This window comes from Drosophila suzukii, assembly GCF_043229965.1.
Source record: "Drosophila suzukii chromosome 2 unlocalized genomic scaffold, CBGP_Dsuzu_IsoJpt1.0 scf_2c, whole genome shotgun sequence".
Classification (NCBI taxonomy): Eukaryota; Metazoa; Arthropoda; class Insecta; order Diptera; family Drosophilidae; genus Drosophila; species Drosophila suzukii.
Genome location: NW_027255896.1, coordinates 6,364,955 through 6,386,590, shown reverse-complemented (window position 1 = coordinate 6,386,590; position 21,636 = coordinate 6,364,955). Strand labels below are relative to the sequence as shown.

Here is a 21,636-nt window from a genome sequence, read left to right as displayed (position 1 = left end):
TTCTAGTAAAAACAGCCAAGCCCAAACAAATCTCCCCTCATAAGAGCCTAGAACAACGAGGGAAAGAGTACGAACGCGCCCGAGAACGTATCTCCACCGGCTCGGAAGATACAGATAACGAGACACGGACCACATGGAAGATACTGAAGTTATATGATGCCCGAGAGAACTATCGCAGGCTTAAGCAAAAGGTGGTGGACACGGAGGAGAGCGTACAAAACGACAACCGTTTCCTTGCCAAAACTAAGAGAGGAGAAACCAAGCACCTGGAGTCTTTGATAGTGCCACACGAAACTGCCTATACCCCACATAAGCTTACACCAGAATAACGTTCGAAGCTGCGGCAAGTGATAGAGACATATCCATCCTGTCTGGAAAAGGGAATGGGAAAAACCAGCTTAAAGCAAAACATAATTGAAGTGACCAACAAAGACCTACCGATCAAGCAACGTCATTACCCGATATCCCCAGCCAAACAAAAGCTAGCATATGCCGAGCTAGATCGCATGTTAGGTCTCCGTGTGATCGAAGAGAGCAATAGTAGCTGGAGTTCCCCGGTAACTCTGGTGCAAAAAGGCCAGAAAAATCGACCTTGTCTCCACGCACGCAAAGTCAATGACCGGACGATCAAAGATGCATATCCACTACCACATATCGTGGGTCTGTTAAGTCGACTACAGGAAACGTATTACATTTCCGCAATTGACTTGAAAGACGCCTTTTGGCAAATATCACTCAAATCCAAAAGTAGAGAAAACAACCGAATTTACAGTACCCGGCACACAGCTATATCAGTTTAAAGTCATGTCCGACTTGTGCAATGCCGCAATGTGCCGACTAATGAATAAAGTCATACCGGCGGCGGTACCCGAAAATGTATTCGTGTATCTAGATGACTTGCTGGTCTGTTCACCTACATTTTAAGCTCACCTTGATATGTTGAGCCAGGTCAGTGTCTGCTTAAAGCGGGCAAAGATAAACTGTGTGAGCCACAGTTTTAGAATACCCTTTTACTCTAGAAGTAACGGGTATAACCAGATGACGCAAGCAACAGTTATTTGTTAACACGTCTTGCTGAAATAAAGCATAATGGAAACGTAGCAATGCATTTTCAAGAAGACAGATACATTTGGTTACTCTAAAAGTGATAAATTTATCAATAAACTTTTTATTTGCGACTTTAAATAAAATCTTTATAATTGTTACTAATAATATTTATGTAAGGAGTCCCAAATAACTCACATTTTTTATGTTTACTACAAATAAGTAATTACTTAATTTAAAATGAAATAACTTTAAATAAATATAAAACAAAGACATGATTGCCGAAACTATTTATATAACAAGCTCAAAAATCGTAAGTTTGAACGTGGATATCTCGGATATCGTGGAAAGATAGAGAATTGGGATGTCAGATTTAGATTCCGTAGCCTTGCACGCAGCGCAAGTTTGTTACGCGAATATGCCACGCCCACTCTAACGCCCACAAACATCCCAAGCCTGTGGCGCCCACAATTTTCATGCTAGATAAAAAATTTTAACTGAAATGTATTGGTCTATCGATTGATCAAAAAACGCCCACTCTAACGCCCATAACGCTTATATCTGTCTACCGCCGGTAGGTGGCGCATTTCAATCTCGCATTGCTGCTTGTATATCTCCGTTTCTCTTTGGTTCCTTTAGCTGAGTAACGGGTATCTGATTGTCGAGGTACTCGACTATAGCGTTCTTCCTTGTTTTTTTAAGGAATGCGCCAATAAAAATGTTTAACAAACTTGCACTGAATCAGAAGCCAGGGAACCTAAATCTGAAATCACAACGCAATAGCTCTTATAGTTTTTGATATCACAGCGTTCACAAGGAAACAACAGCAAACGGTATAGTAGATAGCCTCGACTATTAAATACCTGATACTCAGCTAAAGGGAGTGCAAGAGGGATGTAGATATTTTTAAAGCAACTCAGCTTTTTTCACTAATACACCTACCCTATTGTACGTTCCCCAGCGAATCTACGCTGCAACCGAACGCGTGCATTAAGTTTGCTGGTCCGATTTCAGTCGTTTATTGGTCGGGATTCCCTTAACTTTGTACGAAAGGTTAACATCTCCACATACTAAACAAGGAAGAACGCTATAGTCGAGTACCTCGACTATCAGATACCCGTTACTCAAAGGGAAATGGAGATATGCAAGCAGCAAAGCGAGATTAAAATGCGCCACCTACCGGCGGTAGACAGATTTAAGCGTTATGGGCGTTAGAGTGGGCGTGGCAAATTTATTTTTGGATCAATCGATAGGTATTGACGACACCAATACATTTCAGTTAAAATTTTTAGCATTTTAGCATTTTAGCATGCAAATTGTGGGCGTCACAGGTTTTCGCGGTTTGTGGGCGTTTAAGTGGGCGTGGCAAATTTTTTTTTAGGTCAATCGATAGGTATTGATGAGAACAATACATTTCAGTTAAAATTTTCTATCTAGCATCAAAACTGTAGAAGTTACAGTTTCGGGCGGTTTGTGGGCGTTAGAGTGGGCGTGGCAGTCTACTGAAACAAACTTGCGCTGCGTAAGAAGCTCAGGAATCTTTACGCCAAATCTCAATAGCCTAGCCCTCATAGTTTCCGAGATCTCAGCGTTCATCCGGACAGACAGACGGACAGACGGACAGACGGACATGGCTAGATCGACTCGGCTAGTGATCCTGATCAAGAATATATATACTTTATGGGGTCGGAAACGCTTCCTTCGGCCTGTTACATACTTTCCGACGAATCTAGTATACCCTTTTACTCTACGAGTAACGGGTATAAAAATTAGAGATACATGTTGCGAATAAGTAATGCATACAAGAATGTTGATAAAGTACATGGCTTAGGAGTACGTTCGAATACAGAAATGTTTCATACAATAAAAATGATTCAATAGATTACAAGGTCCAAACACTATAGAGCTACAAAGCCTATAGGGCCAACTAGCTTATAGCGCCCCTAGCGGCTTGGCGGCGTATTAGTGAAAACAGCCGATTTGCTGCAAAAGGTGTGCAATCTCGATTGAATTGCAAAATGATTATTTTTATTTGGTTATAACTTTTTAATGACTGCTCCGATTTTAATAATTTTTTATATGATAATAATAAGAACAACATTTTATTTAAATTTTCACAAAATATTTAAAAATGTTGGCGGTCGGAAACGCTCGGCTTGCGAACGGGCTGTTGAGAATGGTCGATCTTGATTTCGGTATGAACCGTTCGCGGTTTCAACATTGAACCGATTTCGATTTCGAGAAGAACCGTTCTCGGTTTCAACATCGCCTCGATCTCGATTTCGAGAAGAACCGTTCTTGGTTTCAACCTCGCATCGATCTCGCTCCCAGAATCCATTCTCAATAAAAATGCTAAATTATTTCCATTTATATATATTTTAGCCTTACGGCTTTAATGTCATTATTAGGCCTATATACATGTTGGGGTGCGTTAAAAAGTCAGACATACTAAAAATTGCTTAATTTTAAATAACATACAATTATTCTTATTTAAACATCCTTCCACTCCGTCGTCAACCCTAAAAAACACGGGGAGCCCAATCGGTGGGATGTCGTCTTTAATTGCATCAATATTTATATACTGAAGGCATTCGTAAGAAACCCCGGCACCTAAAACAAGAAATGATTTTTATTAATACTATACAAACATATACCCTTTACATTTATGTCGTGCTTAAGATGGCTGCGAATAACAATCACAATATATTACATTTGTAAATAAATATATATATTGCATACGCATATGTATGTGTACATTTAAGGTTATGTTGTGTGTGAAAACTGCGTAGTTACAAATCGAATAAAAACCTGCACTGCGTGCATACGTATGGTAACATACATACATATGTTCATAGAAATCTTTGTTTGTTAATAGCACCCAATTTACTTAATTATTTTACACATTAGCTTATAAGCTATTATTAGTTTACGTTACGTTACGTTTATGTTTGTGTATATATGAATGTAAGCAAAACAGTCATTACAATACATTACCGACTTCTTTCTGTTAGGAAAAACGTGTTCGAATAATAATCAAAGATATACTAACACACTAACACAAATTGTAAAAAAAATCATTTTACTTACGCTGTTAATATGGAAGGGCTTTTATTAGGTTGATTTCCTGGAGCAGGTCTTCCAATTTTTTGTTGTTGTAACTCATTAAACCGCACAGTTCCACCTTATACAAAGAAGTGAATATGCAGCAATAAAGCCGTCGCTTATTTCGATAACTTTGCGGTAATTTCAATTTCTTTCTCCTCTCACTCTCATTTTTTTACGTCTTCCCCTCACAACCCTCGTCAACAACCACAGAACCCAGATTGATTTTAGTTCGGAATACTAAAATCGACATCGCTTCCGTCATGAAAACGAGAAGAAAACTGTGGGAAGAAACAATACTAAAACCAAGAAAAACCGATCTCGGTTTTTTCCGTTCTCAATTTTTCTGGGTATTTACCCTACGAGTAACGGGTATAATTAGGGCAGCAACTGTCAATATAATTAACTACATATGTATAGTGTCGATAATAAGGGTGTGATCTACCACCACTTTGTGTACAACGCCTTTCTTTTATAGCGAATAATCGATCTATAACAGCCTAGGCTTCACGGATTCTCGACAGTTTGTCAATTACTTTATTATATGTAGCTACCAAAACAATTGCATGTTTATAGAATAAGTAAGATTTGTTTGCAACTCTTTAACTATGTTACTAATTTCCTTCCTTTCCATTTGTGGTTTATTAAAAGAATATCCATATATAACATATGTGTACAAAATTCTTTTTTTTTTACATGTTTTTATATATACTTTGCTGTAAGAAATTATAATATATTTGTTTTTAAACATGATAAAATAAGATGATATTTCTGTTGTCCTCCTTTTGGGTTATGCTAACTTCCAGTGTGATTCTCCGGATATAGCTTAATGTTCTGGATTACCTTTGGTCCGCCCGCCGTAGTGTATTTGTTTCGTTTTCGCCACAGTATTTGTGTTGTTGTTAATATTATTATACCTGTTACTCGTAGAGTAAAAGAGAATACTAGATTCGTCGGAAAATTGTAACAAGTAGAAGAAAGCGTTTCCCACATTATAATGTATATATATTCTTGATCATGATCGTTAGTCGAGCGAACTAGCCATGTCCGTCTGACCGCTCAGCTCACAGAAACTGTAAAAGCTAGAAAATTGAGATTTGGGGCGTAGATTGATGAGCTTCTTGCACAGCGCAAGATTTTTTCACCAGGGTGCCCAGTAGTAGGGAAAGACGGGTTCTGGGACAATTAGCATATTAATGGCCCCCGGCCCCCCCTCCCCCCCTCATTAACGTATGCGGGTTCTGGGACAATTAGCATAATCCAATAAATTAACTGATTTTAATGGGCTTTGAAGTCATAAAAATGTCACGATCATGTCTATAAAGAGTATACTTAATTGCCCCCATCGCCCCCACATCCCCATGTGACAATATTGATCATGTATCCTTCCCCTCATTATGTGCAATTAATAGTCAGGTGAGAAAGGTGCACGTGAGAAAGGTCGCACAACCATAGTATCCAAAGGTTGTTATCTTAGAGGAACATATCCGATCATGTTGGGGAAAGGTGTGATCACGTACCCTTTTGCCTCATTATCACAGGTGTTGCTGTGCACGTGTGAAAGGTCGCACACCCAAAGTATTCAAAGATGGTTATCTTAGAGGAACATGTCCGATCATGTTGGAGAATAATGTTTCCTATGATTGTAAAACTAATTTAGAAATCAAAAGAACCCCAATAAAATAAATCTCACAAGTTAATGATTCTCAGATGTGGAATATTTTCAAATACACATTTTTGTTTCCGCCCCAGAACGTTTAACTGGTAAATTGTCTAAGATTCTCTCCTTTCCACAAATGGGTCATAAACATGTCATAAAAGGGATTCAAGCAAGAGCTACCCGAACATGCGCACCCGTCAATTACCTGACCGCAATAAAAGAGACACATGCACAACCCAGAAGGCGCACGCTCATTGACAAGATCATGGGCCTCACGCCAACGACCTCATACGAGCTCATACGACGTTCCCATAATAGGGGTTGAAATCACGACCGCGCAACAACTCGCAAGTAGCCGACATATCTCAGTCAAGGAAATATTTTCCATTCTCCGTACCTGTAATTTTAACTCGAAATAAAAAGTCAGAAGTTTATTTTGTAGCATAATAATACATTTATTCATTTATTTTGGTATTGCGAACATTTTTGTTATACATAGAAATTAATTTTCTGCTTTGATTCCGACGATTTGCATAGAAGAAGCAGGCGCACGTTTCCGACGTCATTTCTGGATTACAAAATGTGAAGTGTTCACCATAATTCGTAGTTTTGAGATCATGTCCACCTAGATTCATGAACATAGATTTTGTGTTTAGAATATATTGAAAATGCTGACCAGTTATCTCTCCTTTAAATTGTTCAATAAATTGGTCAATTTCCTCATGAAATTTCATTTTGTTAATTCTATTTTCTTGTAGGTCTTTACACATCTAGTCTCAACCTTAAAATGATGTATAACAATTATTTTATTGTTTTGGAGCTACTTTTAAAAAATGTCAAAATAATGTATGCATTGTTTAGAGCACAAACCCCTCCCTTAAGGTGTGTTTCACAATAGGGAAACCGGTTTCCTTTAAACCTGTTTAATGACGGACAGCCCATTTCCTCGATATTAATGAGCTGACGACTCCCAAAAAACTTCTGTAGAAATCGTTTCTTTTCCACACCTTTACAAATAATTTGTTTTCCGCTTGTAATTGTCCTTAGATACTTTCGAGTTTGTGGAAAACTGTTCTCTCCATCGTTCCAAAAAATGTTGTGATGTGTATTGGTTAACCAAATTGCAGTCTTTCGAGATTTTGTATTTAGCAAAGTAAAATCATATGGTGGTACTATTAAAATACTATTATTCAAGTTTGGATCTTTTTCGAATACAATTCAAATTTCCTTTAAAATAAAATTATTATTATTATCAAAGAAACCTTGAACATCAATCGAAACAGTATCATTCAACATTTTTCTAATGTTAAACCACTCGTTGTACTAGTCCGTTTAATGGGATATATTCAACTAAACGGTCATGTATGAGGTAAGCTTGGGTATTTTCATGACTTGGTGTCTTCAGTTCTATTGAAATTCTCACATCAATAGGACCAGTTTTCACTGATTCGTTTTGATATGAAAGATCAACCACAATAATAGGGGCCTTCAATTTAAATTCATTTTGGGTCAAAAATGCTTGTGATTCACGATTATAGTAACTAGATTGAAACCTTGTATACATTTCATATAGGTGAGCATACTGATTCTTACTAAAATCAACATTCAGATTATCATATGGATATGACTCAGAATTCAAGTGAACTTTCAAGTTTGATAAGTTATTTGTGATAAGTTCTCCATTTAGTGTAAATCCAATTATGGCAAATCTTGGTTTTTCGCGGTTACCCGACAATTTCACATTCCAGCTGTGTTGACTTCCATTCCCCAATTTGGGGTTAACATATGAATCCCAACTCCGGAATGCGATTGGTAGGTTTACACCACTTTTAATAATATCGTACATCTTAATTTTTGCAAAATCGCTCGGAGTTACATGGGGAATTTTCCAGGTTATATTCGTCATTTCCAACTTAAAAGTTTGTTCATTTCTGGTTTGTTCAAACACATCACCATGATTCTTAGTTAGCATCAACACTAGTTCATGTTTACAATTTAACAAAACTTTTTTATAATCTTCAGCAAATCCCAATAAATTTTTTAATGGTACAGAAAAGTTGAAGTGGGGTCCGGTAGATATTTCATCCCCACTGCTCCATCCGGAATTTAGTAGATTTTGACTTTGAAGATTATCCAGAGATATAAAATATTTTAGGGTAGTACTCATATTGATGGACATGGACTTGACACATTGGACACGTTGTGTTTAGTTGTTATCTAGCAGTATTTTGATGCTTACTTTCTCTTTAGTCTTGTTTTTGGGATGGTTACTTTGTGTATGGTACCTGTAAAGTACTTGCTTTTGGATGATTACTTTTTGTATAGTATCTGTAAAGTACTTGGTTTTAGATGGTAACTAACTGTTAACAAGTGTTATGAGTTGTTATAGTTTCTGGTTAAGAATTATCAAAGCATACAATCCAACTTACCGTGAACTATAATTACCTGACCATCATTAAAGTCACATGCCTAAGACCTAAGGAGCAGGCCGTCTGATAAGTTCATACATCTCAAGACCATTGATAAAATACTTTCCCTTCATCCGTACTTGTAGTTTTAATTACAGTCAGAAAGAAATTTTGTAGGATCATTTAATTTTATTTTATTTAATTTATTATTGTAAACATATTTCATTTAATTTATAATTAAATATATATTATATATATTTTTATATAATTAATTTTCTGACTCCTCCTTCTGTAAAAAACGCATATTTTCGCTTGCTTCCCATAGATAGATGTAAAATAATTCTTACAATTTAATGTTTCTCAGATGTTGGATTATTCTTAAACCATTCATTTGTTCAGTCAGAAACAAATTTTATAGGATTATTTAATATTATTTTATTATTGTAAACATATTTCATTTAATTCACAACTAAATATATAATATATATATTTTAAATATTTAATTTTCTGACTCCTCCCTCTGTAAGAAATAAATGGGTTGTTAACCTTCGTTCCAAACGCATATTTTCGCTTGGTTCCCATAGATAGATGTAAAATAATTCTTACAATTTAATGTTTCTCAGATGTTGGATTATTCTTAAACCATTCATTTGTTCAGTCAGAAACAAATTTTATAGGATTATTTAATATTATTTTATTATTGTAAACATAATTCATTTAATTCACAACTAAATATATATTATATGTATTTTAAATATTTAATTTTCTGACTCCTCCCTCTGTAAGAAATAAATGGGTTGTTAACCTTCGTTCCAAACGCATATTTTCGCTTGGTTCCCATAGATAGATGTAAAATAATTCTTACAATTTAATGTTTCTCAGATGTTGGATTATTCTTCAACCATTCATTTGTTCAGTCAGAAAAAAATTTTATAGGATTATTTAATATTATTTTATTATTGTAAACATATTTCATTTAATTCACAACTAAATATATATTATATATATTTTAAATATTTAATTTTCTGACTCCTCCCTCTGTAAGAAATAAATGGGTTGTTAACCTTCTTTCCAAACGCATATTTTAGCTTGGTTCCCATAGATAGATGTAAAATAATTCTTACAATTTAATGTTTCTCAAATGTTGAATTATTCTTAAACCACTCATTTGTTTAGTCAGAAACAAATGTTATAGGATCATTTAATATTATTTTATTATTGTAAGCATATTTCATTTAATTCATAATTAAATATATATTATATATATTTTTATATAATTAATTTTCTGACTCCTCCCTCTGTAAGAAATATATGGGTTGTTAACCTTCGGTCCAAACGCATATTTTCGGTTGGTTCCCATAGATAGATGTAAAATTGTTCTCACAATTTAATATTTCTCAGATGTTGAATTATTTTTAAAGCATTCATTTGTTCCATCCCATAATAATATTGTAATATATTTCGAAAGTCTCGTTAGTTAGCATAGGAGCGTCTTTCAATTTAATTTCTGATTCAAGTTTATGATAGAGGTTTTGGGACCTGGTAATATCGGTTCTTGTTGTCAACTATTTTTCTAGTTCTAGTTTTCTAATTCTATTCTATTTGTATACTATTTGTATGAGTAAGGTATCATTGTCTAAGATTCTGAATAAGTTTAATAAGCTCTTTAATTACAATACTGATTAGCTGGTTACTATATATTTAGTAGATGTATACAAGTTGTTAAGTATCTGGTTTCTATATGTTTAATAGATGTATACAAGTTGTTTATTAGATGTATACAACTTGTTTACTAGTTGTTTAGTATCTGGCTACTATATATTTAGTAGATGTATGCAACTTGTTTAGTATCTGGTTACTATATATTTAGTAGATGTATACAAGTTGTTTAGTATCTGGTTTCTATATGTTTAATAGATGTATACGAGTTGTTAACTAGATGTATACAAGTTGTTTACTAGCTGTTTAGCATCTGGTTACTATATATTTAGTAGATGTATACAAGTTGTTTAGTATCTTGTTACAATATATTTAGTAGATGTATGCAAGTTGTTTAGGATCTGGTTTCTATATGTTTAGTAGATGTATACAAGTTGTTTACTAGGTGTATACAAGTTGTTTACTAGCTGTTTAGTATCTGGTTTATATATCTTTAATATCTGTTTACTAGCTGTTTAGTATCTGGTTTATATATCTTTAATATCTGTTTACTTGATGTTTACTATTTATTATTAGCTGGTTACTAGTTGTTATTAACGTCTACGAGCTTTTATAGTCTTTTGTTAAGAATGATCAAAAAGTCTTGATCACTAGACGACTTTCAATTTGAAGTAAAAACTTACACTCTGATTTTCAATGTGTTTGCTTAGAGGAACATGTCCGATTATGTTGGGGGAAGATTTATCCTGTGATTGTAAAACTAATTAAGAAATAAATTGTTCACAAGTTGTCTAAAAGCTGTGTAGAAGCTGTTTTGATAAACAATTTTTATTCATAATGACAGATATTAAGAATATATAATAATATCATCCACTTTAACTAGTATATTGTTAAAATAAAACATTTCCATTTTTCATGTTCTTTCATCTTATGTAGGTATAATAAATGTAATCTTAAACAACTTGTATACATCTACTAAACATATAGAAACCAGATACTAAACAACTTGCATACATCTACTAAATATATAGTAACCAGATACTAAACAACTTGTATACATCTACTAAATATATAGTAGCCAGATACTAAACAGCTAGTAAACCACTTGTATACATCTAGTAAACAACTTGTATACATCTATTAAACATATAGAAACCAGATACTAAACAACTTGTATACATCTACTAAATATATAGTAACCAGCTAATCAGTATTGTAATTAAAGAGCTTATTAAACTTATTCAGAATCTTAGACAATGATACCTTACTCATACAAATAGTATACAAATAGAATAGAATTAGAAAACTAGAACTAGAAAAATAGTTGACAACAAGAACCGATATTACCAGGTCCCAAAACCTCTATCATAAACTTGAATCAGAAATTAAATTGAAAGACGCTCCTATGCTAACTAACGAGACTTTCGAAATATATTACAATATTATTATGGGATGGAACAAATGAATGCTTTAAAAATAATTCAACATCTGAGAAATATTAAATTGTGAGAACAATTTTACATCTATCTATGGGAACCAACCGAAAATATGCGTTTGGACCGAAGGTTAACAACCCATATATTTCTTACAGAGGGAGGAGTCAGAAAATTAATTATATAAAAATATATATAATATATATTTATTTATGAATTAAATGAAATATGTTTACAATAATAAAATAATATTAAATGATCCTATAACATTTGTTTCTGACTGAACAAATGAATGGTTTAAGAATAATTCAACATCTGAGAAACATTAAATTGTAAGAATTATTTTACATCTATCTATGGGAACCAAGCTAAAATATGCGTTTGGAATGAAGGTTAACAACCCATTTATTTCTTACAGAGGGAAAAAAAATTACAGAGGTCAGAAAATTAAATATTTAAAATACATATAATATATATTTAGTTGTGAATTAAATGAAATATGTTTACAATAATAAAATAATATTAAATAATCCTATAAAATTTGTTTCTGACTGAACAAATGAATGGTTTAAGAATAATCCAACATCTGAGAAACATTAAATTGTAAGAATTATTTTACATCTATCTATGGGAACCAAGCGAAAATATGCGTTTGGAACGAAGGTTAACAACCCATTTATTTCTTACAGAGGGAGGAGTCAGAAAATTAAATATTTAAAATATATATAATATATATTTAGTTGTGAATTAAATGAAATATGTTTACAATAATAAAATAATATTAAATAATCCTATAAAATTTGTTTCTGACTGAACAAATGAATGGTTTAAGAATAATCCAACATCTGAGAAACATTAAATTGTAAGAATTATTTTACATCTATCTATGGGAAGCAAGCGAAAATATGCGTTTTTTACAGAAGGAGGAGTCAGAAAATTAATTATATAAAAATATATATAATATATATTTAATTATAAATTAAATGAAATATGTTTACAATAATAAATTAAATAAAATAAAATTAAATGATCCTACAAAATTTCTTTCTGACTGTAATTAAAACTACAAGTACGGATGAAGGGAAAGTATTTTGTTCAATGAGGTACGTCGGCTACTTCCGAGTTGGTGCACGGTCGGAACATCATCCCTTATCAATGGTCTTGAGATGTATGAACTTATCAGACGGCCTGCTCCTTAGGTCTTGGATATGTGACTTTAATGATGGTCAGGTAATTATAGTTCACGGTAAGTTGGTTTGTATGCTTTGATAATTCTTAACCAGAAACTATAACAACTCATAACACTTGTTAACTGTTAGTTACCATCTAAAACCAAGTACTTTACAGATACTATACAAAAAGTAATCATCCAAAAGCAAGTACTTTACAGGTACCATACACAAAGTAACCATCCCAAAAACAAGACTAAAGAGAAAGTAAGCATCAAAATACTGCTAGATAACAACTAACCACAACGTGTCCAATGTGTCAAGTCCATGTCCATCAATATGAGTACTACCCTAAAATATTTTATATCTCTGGATAATCTTCAAAGTCAAAATCTATTAAATTCCGGATGGAGCAGTGGGGATGAAATATCTACCGGACCCCACTTTAACTTTTCTGTACCATTAAAAAATTTATTGGGATTTGCTGAAGATTATAAAAAAGTTTTGTTAAATTGTAAACATGAACTAGTGTTGATGCTAACTAAGAATCATGGTGATGTGTTTGAACAAAACAGAAATGAACAAACTTTTAAGTTGGAAATGACGAATATAACCTGGAAAATTCCCCATGTAACTCCGAGCGATTTTGCAAAAATTAAGATGTACGATATTATTAAAAGTGGTGTAAACCTACCAATCGCATTCCGGAGTTGGGATTCATATGTTAACCCCAAATTGGGGTATGGAAGTCAACACAGCTGGAATGTGAAATTGTCGGGTAACCGCGAAAAACCAAGATTTGCCATAATTGGATTTACACTAAATGGAGAACTTATCACAAATAACTTATCAAACTTGAAAGTTCACTTGAATTCTGAGTCATATCCATATGATAATCTGAGAATCAGTATGCTCACCTATATGAAATGTATACAAGGTTTCAATCTAGTTACTATAATCGTGAATCACAAGCATTTTTGACCCAAAATGAATTTAAATTGAAGGCCCCTATTATTGTGGTTGATCTTTCATATCAAAACGAATCAGTGAAAACTGGTCCTATTGATGTGAGAATTTCAATAGAACTGAAGACACCAAGTCATGAAAATACCCAAACTTACTGTCTCCTCATACATGACCGTTTAGTTGAATATAACCCATTAAACGGACTAGTACAACGAATTGTTTAACATTAGAAAAATGTTGAATGATACTGTTTCGATTGATGTTCAAGGTTTCTTTGATAATAATAATAATTTTATTTTAAAGGAAATTGGAATTGTATTCGAAAAAGATCCATACTTGAATAATAGTATTTTAATAGAACCACCGTATGATTTTACTTTGCTAAATACAAAATCTCGAAAGACTGCAATTTGGTTAACCAATACACATCACAAAATTTTTTGGAACGATGGAGAGAACAGTTTTCCACAAACTCGAAAGTATCTAAGGACAATTACAAGCGGAAAACAAATTATTTGTAAAGGTGTGGAAAAGAAACGATTTCTACAGAAGTTTTTTGGGAGTCGTCAGCTCATTAATATCGAGGAAATGGGCTGTCCGTCATTAAATAGGTTTAAAGGAAACCGGTTTCCCTATTGTGAAACACACCTTAAGGGCGGGGTTTGTGCTCTAAACAATGCATACATTATTTTGACATTTTTTAAAAGTAGCTCCAAAACAATAAAATAATTGTTATACATCATTTTAAGGTTGAGACTAGATGTGTAAAGACCTACAAGAAAATAGAATTAACAAAATGAAATTTCATGAGGAAATTGACCAATTTATTGAACAATTTAAAGGAGAGATAACTGGTCAGCATTTTCAATATCTTCTAAACACAAAATCTATGTTCGTGAATCGAGGTGGACATGATCTCAAAACTACGAATTATGGTGAACACTTTACATTTTGTAATCCAGAAATGACGTCGGAAACGTGCGCCTGCTTCTTCTATGCAAATCGTCGGAATCAAAGCAGAAAATTAATTTCTATGTATAACAAAAATGTTCGCAATACCAAATTAAATGAATAAATGTATTATTATGCTACAAAATAAACTTCTGACTTTTTATTTCGAGTTAAAATTACAGGTACGGAGAATGGAAAATATTTCCTTGACTGAGATATGTCGGCTACTTGCGAGTTGTTGCGCGGTCGTGATTTCAACCCCTATTATGGGAACGTCGTATGAGCTCGTATGAGGTCGTTGGCGTGAGGCCCATGATCTTGTCAATGAGCGTGCGCCTTCTGGGTTGTGCATGTGTCTCTTTTATTGCGGTCAGGTAATTGACAGGTGCGCATGTTCGGGTAGCTCTTGCTTGAATCCCTTTTATGACATGTTTATGACCCATTTGTGGAAAGGAGAGAATCTTAGACAATTTACCAGTTAAACGTTCTGGGGCGGAAACAAAAATGTGTATTTGAAAATATTCCACATCTGAGAATCATTAACTTGTAAGATTTATTTTATTGGGGTTCTTTTGATTTCTAAATTAGTTTTACAATAATAGGAAACATTATTCCCCAACATGATCGGACATGTTCCTCTAAGATAACCATCTTTGAATACTTTGGGTGTGCGACCTTTCACACGTGCACAGCAACACCTGTGATAATGAGGCAAAAGGGTACGTGATCACACCTTTCCCCAACATGATCGGATATGTTCCTCTAAGATAACAACCTTTGGATACTATGGTTGTGCGACCTTTCTCACGTGCACCTTTCTCACCTGACTATTAATTGCACATAATGAGGGGAAGGATACATGATCAATATTGTCACATGGGGATGTGGGGGCGATGGGGGCAATCAAGTATACTCTTTATAGACATGATCGTGACATTTTTATGACTTCAAAGCCCATTAAAATCAGTTAATTTATTGGATTATGCTAATTGTCCCAGAACCCGCATACGTTAAGAAGGGGGGGGGGGGGGGGGGGTCCGGGGGCCATTAATATGCTAATTGTCCCAGAACCCGTCTTTCCCTACTACTGTGCCCCACTCACTCTAACGATCACAAACGCCCTTAATGCTTACCTGTCTATCGACTACATTTTTGAAAATTCTTAAAAAACTTAAATAGGATTTTGTTTTGATTATCAAAACAGGAAAGACGGGAATGGCTAGATCGATTCGGCTCGTCATCCTGATAAATACTTTATAATGTCGGAAAAACTTTCTTCTACTTGTTAGATACTTTCTGAAGAATCGAGTATACCCTTTTACTCTACGAGTAATGGGTATAAGAATTTAACTCCTAAAAAGGAGATCGTCACGCCCAATATAACGCCCTCATATGCCCATAACGCTAAGATCTATCTGTTGCCCACTTACTTTTGTAAATGACCAAATACCATAATCGCCTCTAGGAAGCGCCCGGCAAAAAAAGTCGCTTTACTGCTTGCATATCTCTACACTCGTAATATAGTTACAATCATGTCATTTCATTATATTATCATTGCAATAGTAAACAACTCTTAAAAGTTTGTATAATATCGTGAAATCTTCCACACAAAATAATGAAACAAGACCTTTACAATTTTTCTCCATTGTCTTGTTTACAATTTTCAACTGGGTCTAACATTTCGTAATCCTACAATCTCAAGTCTTCTATAAAGTCATTTACATACTTCCACACAAGCTGGAAATAACTTTTAAAATATGCAATTGAAAAATTACTTTTCTGTTTTGCTTAACATGCTACAGTGACGTATATATGAATTTTATTAATAATTTTATCAATTTGAGGGTATATATTTTCTATGAAAATTAACTAACTATATATTATATGTTGGGTAACTAGAAAAAAATATTTATTTAACTTCAACCTACCATTCTACCCTTAGGTACACTTTTTTAGGTATTTCGCAAGAGTGATGCGAAAAAATTGTTAACTCGATGGTTAGGGACCGTTTTACTATTGTATTGCTCAATTTGTTGCCCTTGCGCTTCCTTTAGCTAAGTAACAGATACCTGACAGTCGAGGAACTCGAAATTTAATTTTTTTTTAGGAAAAATGTAAAATCAGAAAAAACCGGGCGTTGGTAGCGGCACCTTGCTGCTTCAAACTTAGATAAAAAGATTATTAAAACGAATCAAAAAGGTTTCACACTACATGGCGACCTTGAAAAGTGTTCACATGTAACCCAAAAACAACAACAAAAATCAATTCAAGGATTATAAAGTGCAACCAACGAAAATGAGGAAAAAATTTCATAATTAGTTGCGGCAGTCCGCCAATTGTACCAACGCTGAAATAAATCAGCAAACATTCAAACAAATATAGAGGACGTCTTTCTCCCAATAATCAACAAGTGTGAGAGGCAATCCGCCCCTTACGCCAACGCGGAAACTGTCAAGGATATTCAAAAATCGAAGGTCTGAGTGAGTAGAGTGCGAGTAATGAGCAAACGCGGAGGCCAGGAAAACAAGATAACTAAAAGAATAGCTCACATTAAGTGGCTATTATATACAAATACCCCGCCCACATGGGCAACAGCAGAAGCTGCTGAGCTTGATTTTCTAAAAGAATGCCTCCAGCAACGAAAGCCAAATACCGCAACTCACTCAGCTAATATTAAAGTTATAAATGAAACAGTAACTAATAAACCACCATCTCCAAAGCCTTTGCCGAAGGAACCTGACGTCTGCCCGAACGACTGCCCTGGACCACTAGAAGCTGCCGCATACAAATACACATGCATGAAGAAGACCAGTGCCAAGACTGGCACCGGCCCCGCCTAAACCAATAGGCCATGCACATCAGTAGCAGCCAACAGCGCGAGGGACTCCCCGTCCCTTTCGCCTACGAAGGAGCGTCAGCGTAGTCAAACCGGCGACGTCCAGCTGACGCGGAAGACATCAGATGCAGCAATTAAAATAATTCCACTATTAATATATTCGTAAAGCTATGCAAAACAATAGGTAGAAAACTCGTAAAAGTAGATGCAAAGTAATGCAATAAGTAAATTTTCTGAAGAAACAGATAGTTATAATTATAATTCAAATATATATACACCAAAAATGGCAATAGTAGACGTAAAGTCAGTGGACTTTACTGCTACTGTTATTAATAAGGTAGAGTCAAACAATAATGACTTAGAATTAATACACACACTGTTAATAATAATTATTGTTATAATGTGTGCAAATTGTTTTTATAAACTGTACAAGTTACATAATAAATAAAGTTACATAATGAAAAATATCGCAATAAGTCTCAGCGATTTCAGTAAGCATTTATAATTTAGAAAATTTATATATTGAAAGATTTAATTTAGAGGGGAAGCATTTGTACATTGCACAAGCACCCAGAAGGGAATTGTATTATCCACCATTCCAGGTGTGCAAGTTAGGTCAGTAGTAAACGAACACCCAATACTAGGTAGAACAATAGTGATGATGGTCCTTAAGAAATAATTCAAATCCAAAATATAATGGAATGGAATGAATTATATGAGCAAATTGATAACATAAAAAAAAGACTTTGACAAATCATATAAGTCACTTACTCAAAACATGCCAATTCAAAAAAATACTATTAAAAACATGTAGAAAAACTAGTAAAAGGCTTTAATGAAGCACGAATACTAATACATAGTCAGAGAAAAATTAAATCAATATCATTGGTCCCAAGTATCAACATTTTTTATCAGACTACAATCTAATTTAATATCAATTAAACAAAAGTTCAATTTAGACATATCAGTACCGACTTTACTTAACACTTCTCTAGCAAACTGACATTGACCACGTAGAATCAAAAGACCTTACAGAATCAAAGCCTAAAATACAAGAGCAAGATTTAAATAATCTTACTATTCCAGCTGTTTAAATGTCAGATCTAGATAATTCTACAGATTCTGATGATAGTTCAAGCATAATAGAGAATAAAATAAGCAACAATATCACAATGACACAATCTAATATTGATTTTATTAATACATGGTAAAGCCGGAAATTTTACAAGTTTTATGGATGCATTAGAAATAATAGAATCAATAAAAGGCGAGCACGAACAATTAGCAGTCTCCATAATAAAAACAAAGCTAAAAGGTGTCGCCAGAAATTAAATCGAAAACGAAACAACAATACCTGAAATCATTTCCAGATTAAAAAGCAACGTCAAAGGCGAAACTGTAGAAGTATTGTCAGCAAAACTAATGAACCTACAGCAACGCAATAAAACTGCTAACCAGTACACATAAGAGATTGAGCAGATGACAAAAGCTTCAGAAGGTGCATATATAACAGATGGCTTACCACTAGAGTTAGCCAAAAGTTATTCCACTCAGCATGCAGTCAAAGCAATGACTAAAATTGTACAATCGATAAGGTAAAACTTGTTATGCAAGCTGGTACTTTCAATACTATGAACGATGCCGTATCAAAATTTGTAAGTAGTTGCACAGAAGCAACCGGACAGTCAAACACTGTCCTATATTACAACAATTATCCACAGCGCGGCGGAAACCGCGGACGAGTTACAGAGGTAACTTTCGTAGTCGTAATAATAATTACACTAACAATGGTACCAATATAATAAAGGACGAGGCTAATATAGAGGAAACTATAGAGGCCGTGACAACTGGAGTCGAGGCCACAACAATAATAACCAGGGTAATGTCCGAGTAACCAATAATACATCGGGAAACTCAAAAAACCCTTTAGATATTTAACAGTAGAATATGCAAGGGTTCATAACGTTATTCTCAGTCAAAGCATATTTTTATCATTCAACCATGTGGCGACAGGAAAAGAACTTGTCTTTTTAGTAGATACAGATGCAGACATTTCAATAGTTAAAGAAAATTCTTATGTCTTTCATGATATAAAAGATAATTATATTATAGACATAAAAGGAATAATCAAGAGTCAACTAAATTCAAAAGAAGACAGTGTGTTGAATCCAAATCAAGAAATAAAGCATGGTATTTACAGAGCGAGTACCATTGTAGAGTAATGTCATCTTTTATTTGTTATTGTAATTCTTTATTTAAAATCTTTATTCAAAATCTGGAGCAGCATTAGTGCCGCCTTCAACGTCAAGTTGTTTCTGACTTGACAATTCTCCTTAGGTTCTAAGTAAGCCTAAGTCTCGTAGCTGCGCTGCCTACAGTTGGATGGCAGAGAGACGGCTATGTATATCTTATGTATATTAGTGTACTCGGCTGAGGAACTTGTGAGATGGTTGCAAAGTCGCCTAGCTGGGGCAACCGAGCGGGTCGCAGGTTGCGGATAGCGGACGACCTCTCTCGAGGTCAACTGTGAATAAGCTGGTGGGATAAGTCAAACATGGTACCGTGGACGGAAACCCCAGTAAATAAACAGTCCCGGACAGCCAGCGGGTATTTTGCAACGAAGCAATACCGACGATGCGAGTTGTTCAGCCGCATCTAAACAGTTGCTTTACCAAACAACATCTCACTCCGGGCCGGACTACGGTGTAATACGGACCGTGCCAAGAGTCAGCCTGGCTGGGGGCCCGGATCAAAAATAGCCCAGTCTCAAACGGTGTGCTCAGGGACATGGCGACCCCCTGTTCTAACTATCGCCTTACCCGGGCATCGCGGATCTCTGCCCGGGCGGACTTTTCCCCTTCTCCGCAACTCGTGGGACCTAATTATGGATCAAAAAACAGAAGAAAAAAAGACAAAAAACATAGAGACGGGTACTCTTAAAAAACCCATGGATAAGACGAACACTGGTTCCACCTTCCATACCAGCACGGCCCAGAAAGGGCCGCATCCCAAACTTGGGATGATGGGTGGCAGAAAGCCAACCGCAAACGCCTCCGCGACGTGAGCATCTGCGCCGAAAGCAACGGTAGGCACTGCCAAGGCGCTCGGGCCACCCGCTGGTGCAAAATATACATACGCAGAAAGGCGGACTGCCGCCCAGACTCTGCGCTCACACACCAGGAGCACCGTTGCCACGCCTTCGCCTGAATGGCTTAAGAAGGTAGAGTGGGCAAGGAAGGTGCTCCCAAACTACGGGCAGGAAAAGCCCACTCAAGAGGCGACTCAGGCGAAAAGGCAGCGATCCCTCGAACTACCCGGGCCATCGGCGAAGAGATCAAAGATCCAGCCATCGGTCTCTTTCGCCGAAATCACGAAGAATCGTGTATTACTTGGCCTGATTGACAGGGGAAATCCGGAGGGCAGGATCCCCAGAAACAAGTGGAAGGCAGTGGAGTCCCACCTTTCCCTCATTTGCCTGCGCATGGTACGAGAGAAGCCAGGCACCTCGCCCTGCTGCATGGACGCGGGCTGGTACCAGGGCAGCGTCAAGGTGGTAGCATGCGACAGTCACCGGTCGGCTGAGATGTACAAAGAGGCGACAAGCAAGCTCGGCGAGGTTTACGAAGGGGCGAACATCGTTGCGCTTGACTGGTGCGATGTCCCCAGTAGACCCCGAGCCAGGATCTGGCTTCCAGCAGCGATCAAGACGCCGGAGGACATCCTCTTCATGTTGCAAGAATGCAACCCGCACCTCTCCACGAAGGACTGGAAAGTCGTCAAGGTGGAGGAGCATGAAGGGGATGTCAACCAGGCAGTTTTGGTCCTGAACAAGGAGTCAGTAGCTCCGATCGAGACTGCTCGTGGAGTGCTGAACTTCGGGTTCAGTGCGATACACATCAAAGTGTATAAGGGCGACTCCAACGCCGCTAGCAGCTCTGCCGGCAACCCAGCCAAGCAGGTGCTTGCTGAGGAGTTGGAGGCACCTGGCGGGCCGGAGGACGGCTACTCTACCGATTCGTCGCTAAGCAGAGAGATGCGTGCGCTCGGACCGGCAATCGAGGACGTGGACCTCAGTGACACAGAGGAGGCCGACGTCACTGTGGTGGAGGTTGAAGCTGTAGTTGTCACTAAGACTTCTACAAATAAACCTTCACCACAGTAAAGCAGCGTCTGCTGCACTTCTGCTTCGCCTGACAGAAGGCGGAGCCGACCTAGTCCTCGTACAGGAACCTTGGGTGGTAGGAGGCAAGGTTGCTGGACTAGGAACAAAGGAATACAAGCTTATGCTTGACCCCAAAGAAGGTAAAATTCGAACCTGCATATTAGCCAAAAGGCATCTTAGTATATTTCTACTTCGCAATTACAGCAACGGAGGCAACACCGCAGTAAGCCTGGAGCTGCAGAGTGG

The 21,636-nt window shown here is 36.0% G+C and overlaps 1 protein-coding gene across 2 annotated transcripts in view; it reads right to left on the bottom strand.

The window, feature by feature from the left end:
* The window catches only part of rl (Mitogen-activated protein kinase rl), a 554,163-nt gene that overhangs the window by 39,701 nt on the left and 492,826 nt on the right, over positions 1 to 21,636 (bottom strand). Inside the window, exon 8 of one of the 2 annotated variants that reach the window (XM_070998783.1) lies at positions 3,604 to 3,654. The exons of the other annotated variant lie outside the window; for it this stretch is intronic. Within the exon in view, the coding sequence (XP_070854884.1) occupies positions 3,619 to 3,654 (36 nt within the window). The 3' untranslated portion in view covers positions 3,604 to 3,618. Of the gene's footprint in view, positions 1 to 3,603; positions 3,655 to 21,636 lie in introns of those variants that run through there. 2 annotated transcript variants of the gene reach the window in all.